The sequence below is a fragment of the Ornithodoros turicata genome, unplaced genomic scaffold, assembly GCF_037126465.1.
Source record: "Ornithodoros turicata isolate Travis unplaced genomic scaffold, ASM3712646v1 ctg00000857.1, whole genome shotgun sequence".
Lineage (NCBI taxonomy): Eukaryota > Metazoa > Arthropoda > Arachnida > Ixodida > Argasidae > Ornithodoros > Ornithodoros turicata.
The window spans coordinates 852,688-878,288 of NW_026999406.1; the positions used below are offsets into that span (position 1 = coordinate 852,688).

At 45.1% G+C, this 25,601-nt stretch overlaps 1 protein-coding gene across 4 annotated transcripts in view; it reads left to right on the forward strand.

Annotated features, from left to right (window-relative positions):
* LOC135375339 (uncharacterized) overlaps positions 1 to 25,601 on the forward strand; it is a 113,688-nt gene that overhangs the window by 55,610 nt on the left and 32,477 nt on the right. For 3 of the 4 annotated variants that reach the window (XM_064608067.1, XM_064608069.1, XM_064608068.1), the window contains exons 2-6: positions 3,239 to 3,360; positions 20,863 to 20,931; positions 23,395 to 23,531; positions 25,020 to 25,069; positions 25,189 to 25,300. In XM_064608067.1, coding sequence (XP_064464137.1) covers positions 20,884 to 20,931; positions 23,395 to 23,531; positions 25,020 to 25,069; positions 25,189 to 25,300 — 347 coding nt within the window. In that variant the 5' untranslated portion in view covers positions 3,239 to 3,360; positions 20,863 to 20,883. The remainder of the gene's footprint in view (positions 1 to 3,238; positions 3,361 to 20,862; positions 20,932 to 23,394; positions 23,532 to 25,019; positions 25,070 to 25,188; positions 25,301 to 25,601) is intronic. The other variant, XM_064608070.1, reaches the window with a different exon arrangement.

Below are 25,601 nucleotides of genomic sequence, written 5' to 3' on the forward strand. Positions count from 1 at the left end.
ATCTCTACAAACTTAGTCGGCTTGTCAACCACTTTGACGAAAGGTTTCCGTTTCAAGGAAAGGATGCGAAAAGATAATGATCCCCGCGAGTGATATCGACATCTATTTGCGCTGCACCATAAAATATATCGCCTTTGAACTCTCTTATCTGACCTCTAGAGCGCCCGGTTTGCTGGACGAAGTAATATAGCCCCTAACCCTTTGAGTGATAAAGCATGCGCGGTGCTATGGTCACATAGATAGAGACATAAAGTCTCCCGACTTTGAGGAAAAGAGCGAAACCCGAGATGAAAACAGTGCATATTTTCTACGTCTTGGATACCTACATCAAGGTTCGTAGTGTTTGTTAGAATGAAAATTGTATATTGGTCGATTTTATGATGGTTCAATGATAGATTATTTTCCTCTGTTGTTGTTTACGTGTCGCAGCGTGTTCCTCTGTTCTTCAGTGTTAAGTGCGTGCATGTTTCTCGTTTTGATAGATTAATTAGCTATTAGTTCTCGATGTGTTGGATGGCGCGCAGGTTTGGCTCCCTATTAGCTGTTGATCGTTTTGTTTCTCGTTATTTCCTTACGTCTATGCTGTTCACTTCATAAGAAATTGGTTAATTGTGTAATGTTTGAATAATCGACTTAGATTCCCTATAGCGCTCGAAATGTTCATAACTGTCACAAAAGAGGTGTACGCCTTCCGTCGTCAACAAATCAGGGCAGATAATATTAGAGCTGGTTGTTGGCTAGAGGCATGCTATGCGGTGAAGTTCGTTTTTTTAATATATTTTGTGTGTTGATAAAACAAAGTAATGTTTGTAGTGTCTCTTAGAATGAAAATTGTATTGGGTTCGACTAGATTAAGTCACGAGGATGATTTTATGATATTTAAAATGGTAGATTATTCTGTTTTGATTAATAATATCTTCTTTGTAGTGTCATAGATTTTATTTCCTCTTGTGTTCGTGTCCCATGGTCTTCCAGGGTCTCTGCTGTTCACAGTTAATTACACACAGCTATCAGAACTTCCCGCTATTGCACTGATGGTTCTCACGTATAGGAATATTATACTTTTTATAACACAGCTTATAATTTTGTTTATAATCATATTGATTAATAATATCTTCTTTGATTAAATGTGGTGATCGTTTCTCGTTTTGATATGATGTAGCTATTACTTCCCTACATGTTGGATGATTGGTTCTATATTAATGCTATGTGTTGATTCGAATTATTTCCTAATGTCTGCGCTATTCACTTCATAAGAAACTGATTAATTTTGTCATGTTGGAATATTAAACTTAGCTATTGTGCTCGAACTCACTTACATCTATCAGGTTCTCACATCTCAGACTTTTTATAAGAAAACTTGTAATTTTCATTGTAACCTTATTGATTAAGAATATCTTCTTTGATTAAAGGGACTATGAAATTTCCCGAACCCCCATACTTTTTTTGATGGAAACTATTCTTCCCGCAGAGAAACTAATATGCCACAAATTTTTCCGGACGAAATCGCTCCACTCTGCGAGAAGCGCGCGCTGGAAATGTCTCTTCTGTGTTCCTCCTCTCCCGCGCATATTTCCCTGCCGATGGTGTAACTGTACGGACCGCTCTTCGGTTCCCCGTTACGTCACCGGTGTTGCACAATGGCAAGTAATGCCGCGAGCTCGCGCTGTGGCTGCCGCCACTGCCGAAATCTGCCGATCGCGCGAAAGCTGCTGTCATGGAGATTTCCACTCCCGATGAACGCATACGCGGGATCCTACGGCACATGCTCCTGGCGGGATTCCTCGGCTCGGCAACACGTCACGATGGCGTATTGCTGAGCCGGCCGTGGTCGCATCAAGTTACCCGTTGTGTCTCCGCTCGGCAGCTTGTCACGGCGCGGCGCCAGCTGTCCTTCCTTCGCCGCTCCGTTTAAATTCGCTCCCGAGAAATCCGCTCGCGCGACGAAAGAAAAATTTCGGTTCTAGACTCAGAAGAATGTCTTCTTTCGAACGAAACGAAGAAAAAAATCGTTTCATAGTCCCTTTAAATGTGCTACCCCTTCAATGCTATTGCATCAGATTTTTTTTCAAGTTTTTCCCATTCACGCAGAGTCATAACATAATTCCTGACACTAATGACCTTAATAAATATATTTTCACTTGCACTTTTGTGTATGGCTATCCTTTGCATTTAAACCGCCCACCACACACCTGTTGTGCCGGAAAACAATTTCTAAGGGAAGTCGGCCCAGATGGAAAACTGGCGAACGAAGACAGCCTAGGCTGAAAAATATTCTGCTTCAGATTTTGGGCTAAGTTTTTCCCATTCACGCAGAGCCATAACATAATTTCTGACACTAATGACTTTAATAAATATATTTTCACTTGTACTTTTGTGTATGGCTATCCTTTGCATGCAAACAGCCTACTACACACCTGTTGTAGCTGGAAAAAAATTATGATTGAAGTCTGCACAGATTGAAAAATGATGAAAGAAGTCGACCCTGGCTGAAAAATGTGAGCTGGCAAGCGCGCACGCAGCCCTCCGGCCACGCGCCATCCACCGGTAAGCGCCTCCACCCGAGCGCCGCCCACCGGGTGCGAGAAAAAATACGCGACCCAGGTCGGCCAAGGCTCAAAAATGTCGAAAGAAGTCAGCCCAGGTTGAAAAATGTGAGAGAGTAAGCGCGCACGCAGCCCTCCCCCCGCCGATAAGCACGCGGAGAACCCTCTGCACACGCGCCGCGCGGGGAAAAATACGCGCAGGGCTCAGGGCAGGGGTGCCGTAGTTTCGCCCCCCTGTAGTTTCTCACCCATCTATTACTACTTATGCGTGTTGATTAAGTCCTTGATTCCTCCGAGCAGTTATAGCGTGTTTTTGTACATGGAATGGCAATATTGTTGGAATTTGATTGATACAGTAGTCGATAAATTTTGGGTCGTTCTGTTTCTATATTGTTATTAGGATGTCATGGGTGCCTTTACAATGATTTTGGGTTCGCAAGCACTGATCTCGAAGCATAGGAGATAGTCACCTGTTGTATTTGTTTGCATTGAGAAAAGTGATGATCGATACGAAGGTACGAAAACACCAGAACAGTTGGCATCTCGACATCCACAGGAAAGGCCTTGGAGTTAGGAACAGCAACAGGGTGCCAATTGCAAGCAAACAGCTGACCTACTTGCATAGCTTAATACTGCCACTCATACGGCTGTGAAATCACAAGGCCTTCAATTGCATTCCCATTCTTGCACAGGTGGAACAACACTGCCAGAAGAAATCACATTTCAGCTGTACGTCGCCTTCGACAATGTCCTGCATACAAATATCAGCAACGAAAATTTAGCCAAGAAGTACGTCAGCGCGTTCTTTCGTGCGGTAAGTCACATTTATTTGGATTGTGCAGGTTGAATCATGTTAGACGGTGGGGAGGAAAGCCTACCGATGTCTTACTACCCAAAGTTGTCCCCACATTATATATGCACTATGCAAGTCTATGCAAGTTTCGGTTTCCGTTTTGTGGCTGTCAGACCATAAGCTGCACCAAGGTAACTTTAATTAGCGAGTCAAGGCGCTGTTTGATAAAACCGTTATAAAAGGCTCCGCAAACGTCTGCGTTGCTTTACGGTTTCCGGTAGCAATAAAGTGGACATGTCATGCAAATGTGTCGTAGAGGTCTCTAGTCAAAGTGTGGACACAGGATAAGGAGTGCCTTCCTACAAGTAAGTACCGCAGGTTCATGTAAGTTCAGTTGTTGTAGTTTGTTTTTTTCTGAATTGGATTGATATATATCAAACCAATTTAGAAGAAAAAAACTATTGGATTGGAGGATTTGCATTGGAGCATGGTGGTGATTCTACACCATATCATCATCTTAGTTATCCAGAAAACATGTATAATATTGCAAATTTCCGTACTATAGAAAAAACATATTTTCTACTCCCCTTTCAAATAGATATATTGTCGATGCGCGGTTATTGTATGAAATATCTGCAGTATGGTCAGGTCCTGATAAAATAATCTGGCATTCGTTTTACGTGCTGTCCAAACTATACAGCCCGAAAACGCTTGGATGTGGAGCTAGGCGCAAACATTAAACTGATACTACGGCTTTGATAGCTCCTCAATTCTGAAATTCTGCTACAACTCTATGTGTATAGCTTTCGACCTATATCAGCTATATCAATTATACAGCTGATTCATTTATGTACTTCTCCGTGACCTCTTTGCCTTATTTATGTACTGCATATCTCAGATGGCCAAGCCAGCAGCCCGTCAGAAGCTTGTGCTGACCTGTTTCCAGCTTGAGTACAAATGTTCCGTGTTTGCGGTACTTAAGAACCAAACAGTGAATTGCTACTTTAATTACATTTCTGTGTAATTCTACTTTACTTTAAATGCTTTTTGAAGGGTATACTTGTTATAGTGCTCCAAGTACTTTTATCAGCCGCTTTCCCATCAAATACTCAACTCGTAATGCAAAAACAACACGAAATAATATCGTACATAGCAACGGTAAATCTTTTGTGAGATAGTTCATTTTGGAGAAGAGAGTGCAGCATCGACAGGCTTTGCATGTTGAGATGACATAACTATTGTGCTACTTTTATGTCCTTCATTAGTCTAAAGTCAGGAACGTCAAAATTTACAGAAATGTTGTGCTATAGAAAAAGCAGTAGCTTATTCTTGAATAATTGCTATGTTCACCATCCCTGATTTGATTGCTTACACTGTTCCTTTCGGTTATCAGTACAACATACTGTTTGGCTTGGTATTTGGAAAATAAAATAGTGTGGAATGTGGTACTCATGAAGAGAGCCGGTTACTCCGGTTAATTAAATACCCATTGAAGTAATCAAAATGATAGATAACGGGAAGAAACTGAAAAGCAAACGGAGGTGAAAAGAAACTCACATATGCTTTCGAAATGGGTGATTGTTTTTTACCCTTTACTTGATGAGTGAAAAAGGGGAGACCAGAAGGCACACATATTTTCGTTTCATATTTTTACATTTCAATCTTTTCATGCGTAGCACAAGGACCATGTTCTAAAAAGCAGACAAATCAGACAGAACGTTCCATGCCTCTTTTGTTGTTGCTTTAGAAAGCATGTTCTTTATATGAAACGTATAATTATAATATATTGGCTTGTCTCCTCCTTGTCCAAAATGATGTCTTCGAAGTCCATTAAATACCAATAGATCAGTACCAGGATCCTGTGCACTAGGCATATGGGAACTTCGGGAAATAATACAATTTTGCAGTCGTACAGGCGACTGTTGTGAGAGTGGAAATGCCCGTTGAACCTGTGTGTGCAAAAATGGGTTAAGTCGAAAAATCCCAAGTCGAGAAAGCTTCAAGTGTATATTTGGCAAGGTAATTACAGTGTGTATTTTTCAATAACCTAAATCTAAAATATGTACCATGCACGTATATATCTACTCTACATGCATGTCTTGTTAGCACCGTCTTAGGGTGTGTCTCATTGAACAAAATAAGGGATATGAATTCCCACATTTTTCAAAGTCTGAGCACAGGGATTTGGTAAAAAATTCCGCGAGTCCGACGATGATGGCTGAAGAATGGTGGTATCAGGTAGGATGAATTGGGTAGAATAAGCAGGTAGAGCAGGAGCAGCCATTACCCGACTTGTTCTGCTGGTAACTTCTCACCCTAGAAATGGTATCCAAGGTGACCAGCATATACTGCGACTTATTAGCATAGTGTACATGTTTCTCCGACAACGATTCGTGAGTAACACTGCTGACACGGTCACGTCAGGTAGGGTGAACTTGTTTCTCAAATGGAAGTCTAAATCATGTCCACATTGTAACAAAATTGAAGGTACCGGATTTGAATGAGTGGGTAGAAAAGGGGTCTAATATCACTATTCATCTCATCGACACAGATGTTACCCCTCTGTAGCAGGCCAATAAAATGCAATACCATTCTAAACTTTCTTTGACTGGTACACTCTATAGTCGTTAGATGTCATCACACGAATAATATTAAAAAATGTATAGGTCGGCTTACCCCCTTATTGCATACAGAAGTTCAATTATTCCACCGGATCCACTTCGTATTCATCCGCGAGAAATGAACTGGTCAACTGGAGCAATGAAAAAGCGCAAGCCAAGTACACCATTCAAAATGTAGTTGCTCTCTAGCTCTTTGTGTTCACCAAACAGCGAGATAGCAACTACAATATACAGTACGTTATGAGCACTCTAATGTATCGTGTACCTCGCTTAACTACAAATTTTGCACACAATGTGCACAATTTGGGATGTTTCGCCCATTGCTGATCAATATAATGCAGTTTAATGTTTATTTTGCTTCTGTATGTACGTTTCATGTAAATTTCGAAACCAACGACGCAAAAAGAGATATTGTGATCTTTTTGTGGCATTGCTAAAAGGGTAATAAGTAGGTACACTGTCCTAAGCAAACTAACTGTGTGAAGTAAACATAATTTACGACTCAATTTATCACTCCGTGCGCAGGAAACAAACTCACTGTATCAAACTGGTCCATAGGGACACACATTGCACAAACGTCCATTCCTTTCGTACTTCGCTTCACTACCCGGAACACTCACAATAGCAAACACAGATTGCGAAGACAGCAATCACAGATGAAGCACTGAATCCATGTGGACGGGAATGAACTTCGAAACTTCTCAACACGCTTGAAAATAGTTCCGAGGCTGGAACACACAAGCAGACAAATACAAGCATCGCAAACAAACGGCGTGTTCTTCCATGTTGCTTTTTGTGCGGGAAAGGCTTTGGGGCTTTCGTGCCAGCTGCTCTGACTCAGATTATACTTGGATTGGATTTGTACTCTACGGTCTACAGTGTTTTACGCTGCGACTAGGCTGCAATACATGGCAAGATGGCAACTTTGCCCCAGCTGCCTAAATTCATCACTTGGTATCGAAATTCGGCATACTATGTACGTATTTCACATAATGGGTGTTTCAAAAAACGTGTCATTCGGGCTTCATAAAAACGGGGCGACGGAAAAATACCGGGTAAACGGCATTTATGTGGCAATTGAATTTGCCACCTTGCAAAAATATTTTCATTTGATTTTAATTAAAAGAAAGTGAATTTCTTTAATTGAACTCCAAAATTTCCCAAGTCATCCTAGCTTTTTTTTTTTTTACAGTATTAGAGAGCCCGTAGCGAACTTAGTCAGATCCACCATGAAATCCGCTCGATATTGCAAATGGAACTGCCTAAGAGAAGTCCCGAAATTGAGGCTTCAGAGTTTCAGGTATTTAACGGCGCACCAAATCAGTCGAAAGATGCACGGAGAGGGGGACATGTTCCTGCCCCCATGGAGCTAGGACAGTTTATCGCCGGACCGGCATGCAGCACAAGACGCGTGATAACAAGGCGGGTGACATTCCACCATACGTTGATAAGCGGCAAACAAAAATGATTCCGCCTCTTTTTACCGCCCTGTTTTTTTTTTCGACCTTCTATCTTTTATGGGGGCAGGCGCATATCCTGCTGTCCGCGCATCTTTGCGACTGATTTGGTGCGCCGTTGAATACACGAAACTCTGAAGCCTCAATTTCGGGACTTTTTTGGGCAGTTTCATTTGCAACATCAAGCGGATTTCTTGGTGGCTCTGACTAAGTTCGCTACGGGCTCTCTAATTCTGTAAAATGTTAGGTTGACTTGGGAAATTTTGGACTTCAATTAAAGACATTCAATTTCTTTTAATTAAAATCAAACGAAAATAGTTTTGCAAGGTGACAAATTCAGTTGCCACACAAATGCCGTTTACCCCGTATTTTCCCGTTGCCCCGTTTTTTATAAAGTCCGTATGACACGTTTTTTGAAACACCCTGTATATTTGTTAAACGGACTGTAACGTGAAAAATAACCCCCATATATTTGCCCACTCTTCTGCCCGATATCGTTGTTTGATAACACAGCGAGCATTATTTCTCAGTTAGGCGCATATTTAACGTATAAATATTTTTGAGATTGCCGGAACCTCGACGGTGCGACCAACGAACGGCAAAAAAGAGGAGCTTGGATTGCGGGACCAGGGATTGGCCAGCTAGTAGCGCGTGAGAGTTAATTTTGTAGAGAACGAAGTTGATGCACAATATTATTACGGCTAGACGTTATTTTAAAAATCTTTGCTTCCAGTCATTTCGAACAGCATGGTTCTTCATTAATAAAGCATGCAGCTGCTCCATCACGATCCGCCGCGCCGTCTGTGGTCTGTGTTATCGCTTATCGCGTGTATCGCCATACGCCGTGGGCGATCACTGTGGTGACATTGGTGGTGCGCAGCAGAAAGTGAAAGTCGGTGAAAGTAATCAAATCACTTGTCTGTCGCTGCTGTGCCGCGTATTCGAAAGATTTACAGATGCCTGGTGTACGTTGTGGTGTTCGTTGATGCAGAAATTGTTCATCTTCGACGACGGGCGTTTCCTACCAAACGACTCCTTTGGACTGTGCGCGAAAACGAAAGTGTTTCGAAGCAGTCGGCAATGAGATGCAGCGGTGTCGTGCGTGCTCAGATCATTGTGCTGCATCGCAGCAGGCCAAGTGCGAAAACCTCTGGACGAAACTGCTGTTCCGCCACCAGTCATCCTGCTTCACCGAGGTGACGAGCTGAACACAACGTTGCAGGTAAGTACACGCGTCACACATGTATAAATTATGATATTATACTGCTTCGTAGTATGCATCATTTAAACATATTGTGAAAAATGTATCTATTGCAATGGTTTGAAAATTGTTTCACGTCGACTGCAATGATTTCATGGGCTTGTGCAGGGAAGTCACCGTATCGGATGACACTGATGCCTGCTTGTTGCCCATTTCAACGGACACTGTTTGTGAAGTACGCAGTAAAAATGACTGTATTCTGAATCTGCACTAAAAAAGTTGAGAACCAAATATATTCTGTGATGCGACATAAATTAGAATAAGTCTTGCTGCCGCTACCGTGACCTGCCAAAGCAGAGTCATGGAAATATCTGAGGAATAACTTACGTAGCTTTCGTGGTACTACGATCCTGAAAGGGTTGCCGCCTTCCTCCTCCTCGTCCGCCTGGGGGATGTACCTCACCAGAAGACCATCCTCGCTCAGCTGATAGGAGTCTAACCTCTCTTCAGCGTCTCCGGCGTCCGCTGGGCCCGTTGTGTCCAGCCACCTTACTACACGCTGACAGAGTCCGTCCGTCCTCTGGGCTTCCACGATGTCCTCCCGGCTCACGATGTGTCCCCACGCCAGCTCTCTGTCCGTTCCGGCTTGTCGAACCGCGGCTACGAGCTCCTGCGTGGTAACGACGTCCTCTAGGGGCAGAGGTGCTCGAGACAGCGCATCTGCCACTTTGTTAGAGGTCCCCCTCCGATATTCGATCGAGTAGTCGTACCGTTGCAACGTCAGACTCCAATGTGCAAGTCTTCCGGTGGGATTTTTCAATCTACTCAGCTAGGTGAGTGCCTGGTGGCCAGTCTGGATTGCAAATTTCGCACCATCCAGATACATGTCAAACTTATTCAGTGCGAACATGATAGCTAGGCATTCTTTCTCCGTCACGGTGTAATTTCGTTCTGGTGATGTCAGCATGCGGCTTGCAAATTCCACAGGCCGAAGTTCAGCATCGTGCTGTTGTAACAACACTGCGCCCAGTCCAAAATTGCTCGCATCTGTCTGCATTACAATTGGGCGATTAAGATCTGGGAGATACAGACAGGTGATCTGCGCTATCGCTTCCGTCATGGCGGAGAATGCATTATCCTGTGCTGCTCCCCATGACCAGCGCGCACCTTTCCGCAATAGCCAGGTTAGTGGCTGCGTCATATCCACACCGTACGCGTCATATCCGTCTTATCAACACCGCGGTATGAATTGTCTATAAAATCCAATCATACCAAGGAAGCGCTGCAAGCTCTTCCCATCCTGCGGGCGGGGGTAGTCTAGGATAGCCTTCAGCTTGTCCTCGTTCGGCCTGACCGTGTCGGACTCCACTGTAAACCGGAGCAGGTCGATGCGGTTAATCGCCAACTGCATCTTTCGAGGATTGACCGTCAACCCAGCAGCTCGCATACGTCCCAACACCACTTTCAGGTGTGAAAGGTGTTCCTGGAATAAACGTGAAAAAATTACTACGTCATCCATATAAGCCATGGCGAAGTTGTACTTCGCATCGCCGAGCACCTCATCCATCATACGCTGAAAACTAGCCGGGGAATTGGACAGTCCGAAGGGAAGCCGGACGAACACAAACAGTCTCCTATGACAGGTAAAGGCTGCCTTTTCGACATCATTAGGTGCTATCGGTATCTGCAGGAATCCTCGACTGCAGTCCAAGATTGTAAACACACGAACTGATCCCAACGTGTACGTGACCGAGTCTATAGAGGGAAATGGATACGAATCTCTCACCGTCACATCGTTCAACCGGCGGTAGTCCACGCACAACCTTGCGGTTCCATGTTTCTTCGGAGCGAGTACCACCGGAAAGGCCCACGGGCTGCGCGAGGGTCTTACAGCACCCGTCTCGATCATTTCGTTCAGCGCAGCATCGAGCAACTTGCGCTTGTGGACGCTAAGCGGCCGCGGGTTGCATCTCCAAGGCCTTGCGTCGCCGGTGTCTATGCCGTGTTCCAATACTTCGGTCAAACCTGGTTTTTCCGTAAACATCCGGGAAAAGGGTAGCAATGCTTGCTCCAGCATTTCTCGTTGCTCTGAGGCTCCTGGAAACCCTTGCAGACCCTCATGCAAGACAGCAGTTGCAACTACAGGCGTTTGGTATCCGGTTCCGTGATGCTCTCCAACGGGCAGTGATGGTCCAGCGCCGCGAAGTACTCCAGCGGCTTGCTGCTTAGGTTCATTGCTGTTGCCAGTCGGTTTCCGGTTTCGCTTTGAGCAGTCGTCCTGGGTTCCCTCACCAGTCCGGCGTTGGTCCGCTCCAGGGGTTGACCACTCCAGGAATGGGTAGAAGGTACTGCTGCATGCATGCTGGTAGCCTCCGCGACGAAAGTCCAGGACAAGTCACATCCGGATAATGGAGTCGCGCCCCAGGATCATTGCTCCTGCCAGTCCAGGAAGGTAAACAAAGCGTTGTCTGGCCCGATGCCCATCGACAGTCAAGGTAAGGCGCACCGCGCCACCGGCAGGTACAACTGCATCAGAGGCGAGCCTTAGGCGAGTCCTGGTCGTCCGTACCGAGATGTTCCGCTCCCGGCACCAGTCGTGGATGGTGTCGCCGATCAAGGAAACAGCTGCTCCGGTGTCCACCAAACCTGCAACGTCTTTGCCCAGAGCGCGCACCACGATGTTGCAGATGTCCAATGTTGCAGATGTCATCTTGCAATCGGCACGCAAGCGGCACGCAAGCGGGACCGAGGCCACTGTATTATCAGAAAAGATAGCACGGTTAGAAGTAACTTGCCTCTTATCAATGTTCGCTCTGGCCGACGACGGGAATACGTAATCTGAGGTTACCGCCGTCGGCGTTCCGAGTTTCCCTGGGGGTTCTTTCTGGGGTGGCCGAAGTACGATGTGGGCAGTCCCGATGGATGTGTCCGTGTTGCCCGCAACCGTAACAACGCGGTCTCCCAACGTTTAGTCCATTAGAGCGCGGTGGGGTTGATCCCTCAGTCCTGTCGTTGCGCCGGTATCCTGGCGTTCGGCGACGTTCGCTACGTCTGTCCTGCGCTCCTCGAAGTCTCCTCAACAAGCCTCGCTCGGTTCCTCTGCTCGTGCGCAAAAGGATCGAGTGAGCGGTGGGAAGAACCTGCCGACGCTCCGCTATTCGGTCCTGCAGGCCAACGAGGATGCAGCTCCGTTGCCTGTACCGGTCTGCACAACTGGGCTAGAGAGTCTCCTCCGGTCTAGGGGGTGGGCGGTAACGCAGTTCAGCTAGCAAGTCGGCCTGAATGCTGCGCGCTTCTGCAGCTAACTCCGACAGGGAGGTAGAACTTCGACCCCGTAAATATGGCTTGAACCGAGGGTGGCACTGTCGGATAACGCGTGCCACCTTCTCTTTTTCGTCTACGAGAGGGTCCGCTCTCCGATACAGTTCCTGAATCGCCCGAATGTACTCCAAAAGGCTCTCATCACTATGCTGCGTTCGGGCTGCAAGCTCTTCGCGCATACGCATTTCGTAATCCGGGGGCAAAAATTCCTCCCGAAACAGCCGCTGAAATTCAGTCACGGACGGAAATGCGGGTTGAAACCGGCGCCACACAGCAGCTGAGCTTACCAATGCAGCGGGTAGTATCCGGCGCAGGACGGCTTCGTCGGTTGCTCCAACGGCTGTCTGGTAAGCTTCCAGGTCCGCAAGGAAATCTTCGACGGACTTGACGTCGCTGTAGCCCGAAAATGTCGGTACCGTCAGGTTCAGGCGTAGGGGCGTGTCCGGGGACGGCTGGGCGTACTGCTGCCAAGCTGCTGCGTCAGTAACGTACAGAGGGATGCCATCTGTCGAAGCATGTCCTCAGCCACTGGCGCAGGCTCGTCCCCGTCACTGTCTGGGTCGTTCTTCTTCCTGGGAGGCATCTCCGGTCGAAGAACCTGCGCTGCAACGCAGACGGCGGCAGAACCAAAAAACAAACAAAACAAAAATGCACACTACCTGCAACTATGCTGTGCCCTCCGGGGAAAACGGTACTACGAGTCTAAAATACCACCGTTGGGCGCCAATTCTGTGGGAACCGCGTACCACAAACCCGGGGGGGTTCCGTATTCGACCCGCTGCAACCCCGAAGAACACGAACACAGCAATTGTACAAGAGAAACAGGGTTTATTGTCTTACATGTTCTAGTGCAGAGCAGCGTCGTGTCGCCTCAAGACCCAGTCGAGGCAAAAACTAGCTCCCGCTGCCTACCACCGTCGCTTAAGTAACATCTCGGAGACAGGGGCGTCTCCCTCTATCGCACAAACCTTATCTCTAGGTGTACACGTGTCTGAACCTGAAGCTGCAGCTGCAGCACAGTGTATACACGATTCATACTCAACATGCTCTGCATTTCTTATTTCTTTTGTGCTTCAGGCACTGAAGTTAACATGACTGGAAGAGCTGAAAGCAGTTACGCAAAAAAGGATGATCCAGTGTTGCCAGGAGCAACAGCTTTCCTGTGTGTGGCTTCGCCCCCTCCCCCCTCTTGCTTCTACCAGCTGCAGCTGCATGATTGCTCAACAGGTAGAATAGGGGTGGGTCCATCTCCAGATGTTTTTTTTTCTTTTTGAATTCATTAGAAAGTTGACACAAAGACATCACGTGGGCCAGTGATTACATCAACCACCACTCCGTATATTCTGCCAAGTCCACACGTGGAAGCAGCAGCTTTGTGACGTGCTGCTGACTTTGTAACATTTTTGAAGTCTTTTGGACAGGTGCACAGCATTAGTATGATATCAACAGTGGGAGAAGAAACTGATGAGGACAGCTTTGAAGGGTACCAGAACACTTCCTGGTGATATACAGCTAATTGATTTCCTAAACATGTTACAGCTTTTTGTTGCCACAGATCATACAGACATTGCCTGCTTCAAATAGTTTTTCTCTGCACTCTGCCGCGATTGAAGAGTGCGGAGTAGTCTATTTTTGGACAGAAACTACACGAAGTGGTAGTATCCACATTTCTCCAATTTTAGTCGACAGAGATTTGTTGTTTTTGTGTAATAGTGCTTACTTTGTATATTTCTTTTGTCACAATTAGCACACATGCAGAAATGCTATGAGCTTCATGTAGATGACAGATGGTTGTTGGACACATCATAACATCAACAGAACACAAAGCAGACAAACCCAGGCAGAAATCAGGACTGGTTCCCGAATGGTCCCCAAGTGGTTCCATTTGCAGTTGAATGGTCCCAGATGGGTCCCCAAGTGGTATTAATGGTCCCACTCTGGCTTTAAGCGGGTTCCATTCTTGTCCCAGATGGGTCCCCAAGTGGCGTTAGTGGTCCCATTCTGGCTTTAAGCGGGTTCCATTCTGGACCCAGATGGGTCCCAAAGTGGTGCAGTGTTCCAACTCTGGCTTTAAGCGCGTTCCATTCTGGGCCCAGATGGGTGCCAAAGTGGTGTGTGGTTCCCACTCTTGCTTTAAGTGGGTTCCATTCTGGGCTCAGATGGTTCCAGAAGTTTCAGCTGGAGCCTCAGAGGTACCATTTTGTTCCCAGAATGGTCACTTGAGACTCCAAGTTGGGCAGCTCCTTTGAGATTTCATCTTGTCCACACTTGCCATATATCCTTCTGGTTTTGTTTGATCTATTACTCTGACCTATTTTAGCACATGCATGATTTCTTTTTATTGCTGTTTATCCAGGTGCGCGCGTCTGCGATCAAATATATGCTGTATCCCTGTAACTCCAATTCGAGCACATATTCTCATCTGAAGGTGAATATCATAACATATTAAGTACCAGAGAAACGTAACAAATACATCTCAACAACAAAAATTAAGCTAAATAACTAGAAGAAAGACAACGAAAAAAAAAAAAAGAAAAGGTAACTGCAGAGGCTGATGCAATGTGAAGACGTTACGGCGGCTACAAATTCAAACTTCAAACGGCGAGAGCCGAGAGGGAGAGGAGAGAGAGCGAGAGGCGAGAGTGGCAGGTGGCATGGTATGGCAGTTGGAACTTGGACGCGTCGCCGCAAGTTGGTTTTGTCTTGGGTTGCCGTCGCAAGGATGGTGCAAGGATCCTCTGCAGTATTTACGTGTGTTTAGTGGGCTTTGTAAGACAATGCGATGACAATGGTTCCTGTGCAACACATTGTCGATTTCCCGGAAGAGTTTTGACGCCAAGAAGACCTAAACGGCGTAGGGGTAAAACGCATTGTGAAACGCCAATCGGACTGCACGTCGCGAATGTTTGCAGGTAGAAGTGATGACCGTGATGTTTTGATTACTATTAAATAGATGTTTCATTTTAGAAACTTAGGAGGAACTTGAAGAGAAACAGGATAAGAAGATTCCGAACGTACGGTGAAGAGGAAGGGGGTGTCGCGACCTGCATGGAAAACAGGAGTGTCATGTGTCATCTTCTCTGAGAAAACACAAGATGTGAGGTGACCAACGAACGAAAGCTCCCTGTGGTCCGTGAGTGCATCGCACAGTCAGGCATATGCTTTGTCAAGACACAGTGAGTGATCAGACTTATACTACGTATAGTATGAACATGTAGAGATGTGTTGATTATTTCTTTCTGCTCAGTGTATGCTTTTAGCAGAATAAACGGTATTTACTTGAGTAATATGTGCATTTCTACGCATTATTTTCGGTCATGCATTCAGTGGTCCCAGCTGCTAAGTGGCCGGATCCCGGACCCCTTAGCGGAGGGGACCACTAGATCAATTCCACAGGTTCCACTTCAAGTGGGGCCATCGTGAAGCTGGTTCCACTTTCAACTGGACCCAGTCACTAAGTGGGACACACTCAAAGTGGGACCAGTCCAATAAACCACTTTGAAGTGGTCCGACTCCAGAGTGGTCCCATTCTGAAGTGGTTTAACGAACTGGTCCCCCATGGGACCACTTGGCAAGTGGGACAAGAGTGGGCCTATTAACAGGGTGGGAATATTACCAGAGTGGGGCAGAGTAGGACCAGTTCGTTAAACCATTTTGAAATGGTCCCATTCCAGATTTCTGCTTGGGAATAAATATAACTTGCTTGTAAAGCTCAAAAGGGAAAAACAGGACCGTTTATACTTCTCCCGTTTATTTGGTTTCAGCTCTGTCAAGGATTTCAAAACATCAAAGGCAGAAAATCATACTATGTCTCCTAAATCCCCTGACAATACAAAAGAACGTTGCTGCAGCTGTTTTATATTTATGTCAATTAAATGTTTTGAGAAGTCTGTTGTGTACACTGAAGCACCTTATTTTGTAGAGTTTCTACTTGCGGGGCTGTGAAAATTACGTCGGAAAAAAATCTCAGCCTCAGTAACAGAGAACATCCGGGAAAAGAATATATGGGTACAGTCATTCCCATTCGCAAATATTCGTCGGGCTATGTTGGTTATTGAATGGCTTTACTGTGTGGAAGAGTGTCAATTTATTTAACGTTAAAAATATGATTACAAGGATAGAGAGTGCCTGTTGCTGTATAACAAATTATTTAGACACTTTGGAGCATTATTCAGTTTTCCTGGGCTTCACCTGATATTGTTCTGGTAACACTAACGCTGCTTAGCCTTGAACCGAAATCAAGGGTTGCCAAAACTTCTGCATTGTATATATATACAACACGTAAGTACATACAATGTACAAATATGCAGATGCTCCTATGCCCGCAGTCATTTAACCGCCCAGGCACAACCTAATAATAATTTATAATATTGTGTGACTATCTGAAAAGAAAAAGCAGTGAGAAAGTAAACTTGCAGCAAGCAAGAAATGAAAATCTGCTGGCATCAACATCTACTTAGATTTCTACGAGTTTGGAGGTACAAAGCCCTTGACGACATCTGGTGGGAAAGCATCCCTAAAGGCATGCACGACACAGGAGGTAGAATCTTTCTATGGCTCTTTCCCAGAGCACGCCATATCCATCTTGTGAATTGTCGTTCGGGGTTTGCATGACTCCGGTGTCAAAGGACAACATTTCGAAATACTCGTTGTTTGTGATGCAATTGTCTGCCTGCTTTTTACAGGCAATCTCTACCTCCCGGCAGCACAAACACCGCCGTATCCATTGGCTTGCATTTCCCGCATGAACACCTGCACGACGGAAAGACATACAAATTGTTTCGTCTTACACAAGTGCTTCTCCTCGACACATGTCAATTTCACTAACCAGTCCGTGTTCCCGGCACGGTCAGCTCCTGGTGAGAACGGCGGTGACCCCATTAATTGTGTGGAGGAATCGTTTTCCCGCCACGCATACACTTTCCGGCGTAGTAGGAACCGAGGGTCTGTGCGCGCGATAGTTCAAAAATGCGGAATTCTAGCGCGCTCAGGTTCTGGAGGTTCGACATTTTCGACGTAGAAAGTGGTCGCAGATGGCCACTACCATTTTCAGTTTCGCCACAGTAGCCAGCGGAAGCGCGCGTATTACATGAGTCCTCGACGGATGGCGAGGTGTGACCAGTCAGGAAAAAGCCGCAATATTCAATCCTATGCAATCCATGCAATCGTCGCCAGCAGGGTTGTTAAAGTTACATAATGGCAACAACCAATAAAGGATCGTCCTGAAAGCGACCATCTCCAGGGCACCTAAAAAGCGAATCAGAAACTCTGTGAATCGACTCCTCGCTATGCCCTGACTCGCCCTTTCAACGTGCGTCCATGATGATGCTTTTCCGCTGGAGCTTTCCCAGGTGATAACACAGTGCCAGTTTATAAAAGTCGCTTACTTAAAGAAACTATAAAGTGAATGGCAAACTTATAGAAACTCAGTGCTTTTCTAGAAGCTCGTGACTTACACGCTTCAGATACGTAATAGCTCTGCTGTATATTGAGGATTTTTCAGCAATCTAATTTCAAAGGCTACTGCGCCAAGCAAAGCTTGCGCACTCCGCGGACTCTTAATGCGCCAACACTGAGACGACTAGTGCGCCATCTATTCAAAATGTAAGCAACTAGGCGAGCATCAAGGCAAGGTAGTGGCGGTTCTCGCGAGTGCAGTGCACGTTTCATCATCGAAGGTGCGCGGTTTTTGTATTCCTGAACACAAGAACGTATTCCAGACATTTGTATAAATCGCAGGGAAGCGAGGTTTTACAGACAGTAGCGAAACAGCGTGCAGACGACCCAGAGACGTTGAGAGAGAGAAATGTCAACAGAATGTGCATATCGCACAGCTATTTCTCACAGGCATGGTACAGGTGTAACGTTAATTAGTAACCCCTCTCGAATGCATTACGTATCTTCGCTAAGCTGTAGCCGGCTCCAACTTTGTCCTCGGCGAACGTTGAAAGTCGCCACCATTCAGTTTCTAGACATGTTCAAAATTAATGAATGAGAAAAGTATGAAGAACTGAGGAGTGATGGCTTGTGTCCGTGGGGTCGCACAGCCAAGTTCTACATTCTATCTTGTAACACTGTGGTTATATTTGACTTTACACTTCCTTTAATATCATTTCTGCACACATTTCTTGAGGCGAATGAGCCCTTAACGAGCGATGGAAATCTCCTGCACACTGAGCTGGAAGCAACGTGTCCTTCCCCCATTTTCTGCCGTCCTTTGCTGGGACCGAATGCAATTTTCAGTCTGACCAGGCGAGCAACTCTACCAACTGAGTTATCGTGGCCGCAGAAGTCCAAGGAAGGCTGCAGTTGCACATGTCACGGCTAAGACAGAAAAAGTTGTCTGGACAATGCAGTGTCTTCTTTGCCATTTTGCATTGTGGATCGGAACCGGAGCTGAACCCGAAACGAAAATCGCGAAAAACAGTTACATTTCACTGAACCAGAACTGATCCGACCAGAAATCATATTCTTCCGCTGAACCATACTGGAACTGAACCGAAATAAATCTTAAGCGATACACGGTTCTCGAAACGGTTTAGATGGGATGCTTCTTTTAGCAAGGCAATCCCAGAGTGTTTCTCTTACACCTAGGACAACTAAGACAACAAACAATTGGGGTAATTGAAGCATGAATCCAGTGGATGAAACAGCCCCAGACACCACAAAATGTAAACACAGCGGTTGCGTTGAGTGCATCTCTCTTTTGTCATGTGTTTTAATGCTGTATCAGCCACTGGTTTCACTTTCAAACCATGTAGCAGAGGTTTAACGGTTCCACAACGATTTCAAAATCGTATTTCGAGAAAAATCAAACGTATTCATTCGGCAAATTCACGCGCAGGAACCAACGGGATTTCAACGTGCCAATGCTTTCTTTTGAGTACACCAAGTTTCCTGGAGCTGCTAGAGATGGAAGTTTATCATGCTTTGGCTCGTTTTGATGTCCTTGTATGAGCCTCTTGTCCTTTCATCAAATGAGATATGAATCCTGTACATTCTGAATTCCGATCATGCATAACGGCGAGAACCACTCAGTAAAATTTCGTGTCTTTAATCGGACCTTCTCTCACATCCGCATTTATTTGTCAGCGCATATTGCCACGTTGTTGTCGCATATCTAATGTTTCGGCCAATCGTGAAATTCGCTTCTGAACTCTCTTCCAACGAGAACGCCATTCCGCCACGTATCACAAATAAGCAACCAAGCCAAGGCGGCTATTACTTGTCGAGGAAATTACAGCAGAGGTGCGTATTACAACATCGAACTTTGAAACTTTAATCATATGCTCAGGGGTTAAAAGTTCGGTGTTCCGCGTCTGTTTCTGTGTTGCTTTCGTCGACTTTGCTGATGAATATTACTAGTACATTCCTACCAAATTGCTGAGCAAACCCTACACGGCCGATTTGTAATATTGGTGAATTTAATGCCACCATAAACGGACCGGTTCAGTCGCAGGCTTGATCTCCAGAGTGAATTCAAGCAAAGATTCTTGGAGGGCAGGACATTTGAAACGGATATTTCTGGCTCGCCCTTTTCCGCAGTTCTTGGCAGTGTTCCTTATGACTATAACATATGGAACTGATTGACTTGCTCTGCGATGCACCGATAAGAACAAGCTCGCTGAAGTTGGTGCGGTTTCATTTTATTCTTACGCTGGAAGAAAGTATCTGAAGACACGTGTGTTGCCGCGGACAAGTCTGTTCACGTTCGGTACAACATACGTCTAACAAAAATAATTCGTGGCTACATACGTGGCTCAACATACGGATGCGAACAGGCTTTTTCTCTGATGAGCCTGAATAAGTGAAATGTTACGCTCATAACTAACAAACGAACAGGCAATCACTCTCACGCGATGTTGAGGCAATAGTTAAAAACAAGAGGTGCCGAGTTTCCTCATGACAGAGCAAATAAAAATGATTGCTGACCCTGTGATTGAGCAGCAGTAAGTAACCCAAATACATGCATTATATGCTGTCTCAATCTGTGTGCTGCGTCATCTATATCAGAAACAGAGTACCCTGTAGCCGTGGTATGCGGCCCGCGTAGTTCCTCCATGGCTCAATGCGGCCCTCGTACACGAATGAGTTCGGTACCCCTGTATTACACTGTGCACTTTCACTATGGCCCTGTACATTTTAGCTTTGACGCTATGCTACGCTTGTCAGCCAGATTTCTTGTTGCAGATTTTTGAAGTGACCGGACTACGTGGGTAGTACCTGTTTATTGCACGGAGGCCAGCACCCGAATGCCAGCTGCCTAGCAGCTGCTCACGAGACTCGACCGTCTTCATTCTCAACATCGCTGCCGGTGGAACTGCAGCGCCACTACAATTTTTTTTTAAATTCTGTGTTAGTGCCGCGAAGCAAGGGACATGTATAGATGGAGAGAGGACAGAAGAAAGGAGCGGCAGATAGTGATTAGTATGCGTCCTGTTCTGACCTCAGGGCGAACTGACTGACATTCGTCTGGAAAATTTGCCGCGAAGCCCAGGGACCCCGGTGACAGGACAGCCGGTGCCGGGATTCAAACCCGCATGACTTCGCAGTCTCGGCGTGAAAAGCGACCATTCTAACGACTATGTCTAGGGATGCTACTATGCAATCACACTCCAGTGAGGGAGAGTTATATTTTGTGCACTTAATATGGCCATGTTTGAATTGTAAGATCAGCATATTAAAATTTTTCGCATCGCTGAACCGGTTCGAATCTCTAATCTTTCTCCAGAACATGTACCGAACCGGTTCGCTACAACCCTAAAAACTAACGTTTTTGTAACTGTTTTCCATAGCCGCCATGGCATGGTCGATTATGAACGTAGGCTAATGCTGATTCCGAGACTCTACAGTCCTTACTGACTTGTTATGTATCTATTCTAGAGGAAGTACATTTGAATGTAAAATTCCTTTAAACTTTCAGATCAACCTCCAATATCAAAATATGCAGAATCCTAGAATCAAGTTCGAATTCGTCATGTTTCACGGTCAGGTAAGAATCCGTGCACCAATGAGGCAGGTACGCTTGCGGCTTTATCAAATGTTTCAACATTTTTAGATTCCTGCTTATACTTGAGTTTCGGGGTTCTCTTGTATTGTTATCTGGCATGTTCGGAGTTCGGTTTTGTAATTCATTATTCTCCGATAATTCTGAGTTTTTCACCGTTTATCCTTGACAATTGAGTCAACATCTGAAAGCTGCGAGAAAAATCGGCGATGGTGAAACGACACGATAAATAAGAGAGAGGGAGAGAGAGAGACACGTTGCCTTCAGCCATGGCTATGACTCTATAGAGAACAGACGGTCAATGACGAATTCTACTGAAGAGACCAGGAGCGACTCCGCACGCTTTGCACACACAGAAGTCGCAGAACTGCAACTGTGCCATTCCACGCCAAATGATGCAGAGGTGCCGCTCCCCCCCCCCTCCCAGGAATGTTATGTTAATTATTTTGTGACCTTATGACTCGGAAAGCAACAACACAATGGTATTTTCTAAGATGCAGTGCTTTGCGAAAACCTATGTCGCTTTGAGCAGACATGATGGCCACATAAGGCACGGAGCGTCTTATTTGATAGGGGAAGTTTATTTTACGGTATTTGATCTTTCACCATCGCACTCGAAGGGCTCGACGCTTCCGGCATACATGAAATTCGCAAGGTGTGTGCAAGTTTGCGATTTTTTTTTGCAATACGAAATTCTTGAATTTCTTCCTCGATTTTTTTTTTTGCAAATAGCTCCAGTATTGTACCCTAACCACAAGAAATCCAGTCACGCGGGGGAAATGTATGCCGCACTAAAAAAGTCAAGTTGTGAAAATTCGACAAAATGCACATTTTGACCGAAAAATTATGTATGACGAGGTCAGGATAGAAGAGTGATCAATGTGTCATTCGATGCACCGTCTTCCTAGCAAGACGTAGCAAAAAAATCTCAGACGTACTTTTTGTCAAACTCAAATAATATATATATATATAATAAAGAGGGGGGAAAGCCATTAAAAAATAAGTAAATGATGCTAGACGTGTTTGAAATTCAAACTTACAGATTAAAATGACTTCTATGGCTGCTCGTAGAGAAACAGATACTCATTGAACGATACGACAGCACCAGAGGACACGTGTTTCGCCGTGTTTGCGGCTCGTCGGCCCTGGGTAGCTGCGCATCGTTCGGGATTGGCAAACCAGGGGTCAGTCAGCGAGCGATATACACCTGGGAGGGTGACTGAGCACTCCTCAATGCCACAGTGCAAGCCAGTGAATTATAAAGAGGGGGGAAAAGCCATTATATATATATATATATATATATATATATTGAATTTCAGTCAACTTCGCAAACGTATATGCGCACTGCAGCGCACCGTAGCGAAGGAACAACTGAGCGGGTCGCTCTCAAAACACTAGACAGAAAGAAAGCACTACGCAGTCGCATTATTGGAGAACAAATAACAATTGCGAACACGTGTTTCCCTCCTTCAACGGTTGTGCAGTAAGCGCTGATCAATCTGGCCATCTTGTGCACTGACGAAACTTTTGGCCAGCTCGCGGTGCTAGTGGGAGATAAATAAACACATGGAGAGTAGCGTTTATTCCAGCTTTATGGTAGAATATGGTTGCTTTTGCCCCTGGTGGTATGCGCCAGTCGAGTCGTTGACATGAGGAGGGCAATCACGACATGAACACTCATCAAGTACTACCTGCACAGAGTACAAGCGGTGAATGATTTCACTCAGTAAGTTTCTGGGGTGTGCCATTCTTTCTTTCATCTTTTGTGTTTGTGTGTGTTTGCGTGTCAAGTCATTCCTGCATTGGTTATTATTGCAGTATTCCTACACAGATTAGCACCTTTTCGCTGTGCACTCCTCTTGCACGTATATAAATGTTACTTAGTAGCTGTGATATACGATTTTTTTTCGCATTGTGCGCCAAGAGTGGAAATGTACGCATAAGAGAAAAAAAAATTGACTGTCATGGGTGCTGCCACTTTCAATATCAGAGAAGCTATTTTCGGCCATTTCTCATGTGCGCACAACTATGATACTGTGTTATTCAGGTCGGGTCTACATTTACTTCATTATAGTCTTGTGTACAGGCAATAGTTATTTTGTACTTTTATGGAATAGCAAGCCGGCGTGCTGCATGGCTTACCTTTCCCCTTTTATCTTTCCTTTTCATTTTTTTTTCTGCCAATAAATCCCCCCCGTCAACTGTAGACGTTTTTAACGTAGTAGCACACATATTTTACTTTAGCGAGTTACTTTCAATGTAGTTAAAAACGTGTCCCTAAAAACTTCATCAAGAGATGCGCGTGGCGCTCAATCACAGTTTGCCGTAAAAGATATTGCACGGGGCACGCGAGATTCCTGAAGGATGATTTTGAAAGCATTATTCTGTACTTAGCAGTAAAAAACTTCAAGCCTGTGAACACCCATTTTGGATTCTCTGCTTTTACAGAACGTCCCGTTTACAAAGGATGCTCTCGTAGTGGAGGAAGGTGAAGTGAACGCTGGCAAAAGCCTTCATTCCCTCTACAACTTCACACGTACAAAACTGCAGTTCATTCCATCAGACATCGTGTTCGTCTTTTCGGGGTGAGAGCATATCTTCCATTATCTCTTATCTTATTACCTTCCCAAAGTACTATACATGGAAGGCATTTTTAAAGCAGCAGTACATTATGCCTCCCCATGACCACGCCTCTTGTACTTCAACCATCCACAGGGACTGTAACGTCAGTCGGAGAACGACCCAGTGGACACCACATATCCCAGAGAGAGACATCCCAGAAAAATCGCAAACGTCGCAGACGTATCTCTTACGTCACAGGAATGTTGCAGGGATGTACACAATGGGACGTTATGTACACTCATAGCTTGTACATCCCTGCGACATCCCCTGGACATGGAGCACACGATATGTCTCAATAAGAAGAATGACTCAATTTTAAGAAAATAAGTTCAATAAATCTGGTTCCGTTGATTTTTTGAAAGATTCTGTATAGGTATACGTGGCATATGTAATGAGAGTGGTATATGTAAGTAATGTAAATATGTAATGGTTTACAAGTGCAACAGTAGTTTGGTCTCGAATATTCGTCCTAAGTATTCGTGAAATAATCGCAAACCAAAAATTTAACTTGTAGGAGCATGAAACATGAGAAATAAGTAAGGACCTTAGATATCTCTATCATTCGCGTGCTTGTGTATGTACAAAATACTCACGTAAGAGCTTCAAGCAATCGGGGAAAGCTATGGCCATTACAGCTGCATCCAGCCGATTATCACATTATACACGATAGCTTGAATTGAAACACGGTATATGATAGGCAGAGACGTCAGAAATGTTAAGGAATTAATTAGGCGTCGTTGCAGACTTAAGTAATTGCAACGAAGCATTCTCGTCACTGTTACAGATGTTTCACGCCCTACTACACTTAATCAGCGATCCTCAAAGAATGTATTTCAGTATATGGTTCAATCGGTGTGCCATAGTAACTGGTATGCACGGCTAACTATGCGTGCCAATGACTGCATGACACACTGGTTTAGATCTTCTGCTGGGAGGGGACCGTCGTCGTTTTTAGGGCCAGGGCAGTATTATTTTTGTCACGGGATGTGGTCAAGCAAGCCTCTGAAGAAAGAAGCTAGTAGGTAGTGGAGCCCGAAACAAGCTTTCAGTTTTCATTCCTGTGTTGTCTGTTCTTCCGAACCGATCGCTACAATTTCAATTTCAATGACGATGCATCCGATCGATTGATGCACTAGTCTACCGCAGCGCTTTTGGTACTTTGATGAAAATATAATAGTCATCCTCGCAGTGGTGGGACAAAGTTCTAACCAATGCCAACTTCATCTGCCAATCTAGCGTTTTCCTCAGTCGGCCATGCGCTATACTAACGTTAATAAATCGCGAGTCGGTCTTCGAAATGCAGAGCTTGTGCAAAATACGCCTTTTATAACTAGATAACCCTTCCTTCTGACCTCGATACGCCACCGCTTGACGGCACTTGAAGAGTGTGAATTTCATGGTTAAAACTTCCTTGTCAGCTTTAAAAACATGTCACTCTCTTCATATCGCAGGCGGAAAGTATTCACAACTGAAGGGAAACAGAAGAGCTATAGTCCACAAGGTACGAAATATGAAAGTATTACGTATTCTGCTGCTATTGATATAACGACATGAGATGTTACGAATCAGCACATGGTGCTTATACACATTAAAAGTATGCACTTTCTTTTCTCATTCAAGGTCTCACATGGGAGAAAGGAATATGCAACGCCAGCAAAAAGTTTATTATTGTTAGCGATATAGGCAAGCGTTTCAGTGCCTTGCCAAATGCAGCGTTCCAGCTTGCTCGCCTGTGAGTAAACCACATACGCTCTAGTTGAAATGCTTCAGAAAACCAGAAGCACATAACAAGCTCTTAGCTAACCCTCATTCGAAACACGACCGTTCCGTCTCCTCATCTGTTGAGTGTCAGGGACGTGCACTTTTTGTGACACCTTGCATTGTTAACAATGCCAACAAAAAGCTTATAGTTCGCTCTCGTCTCACATCGGAAATCACCGCCGATCAGAGTGTAACAATAAGAGAGTGCCAACATGTGCAAACTGTAGATCCGGCCACCCTGCATCGTCTTCTTTATGTTCAGTGAAGACTGC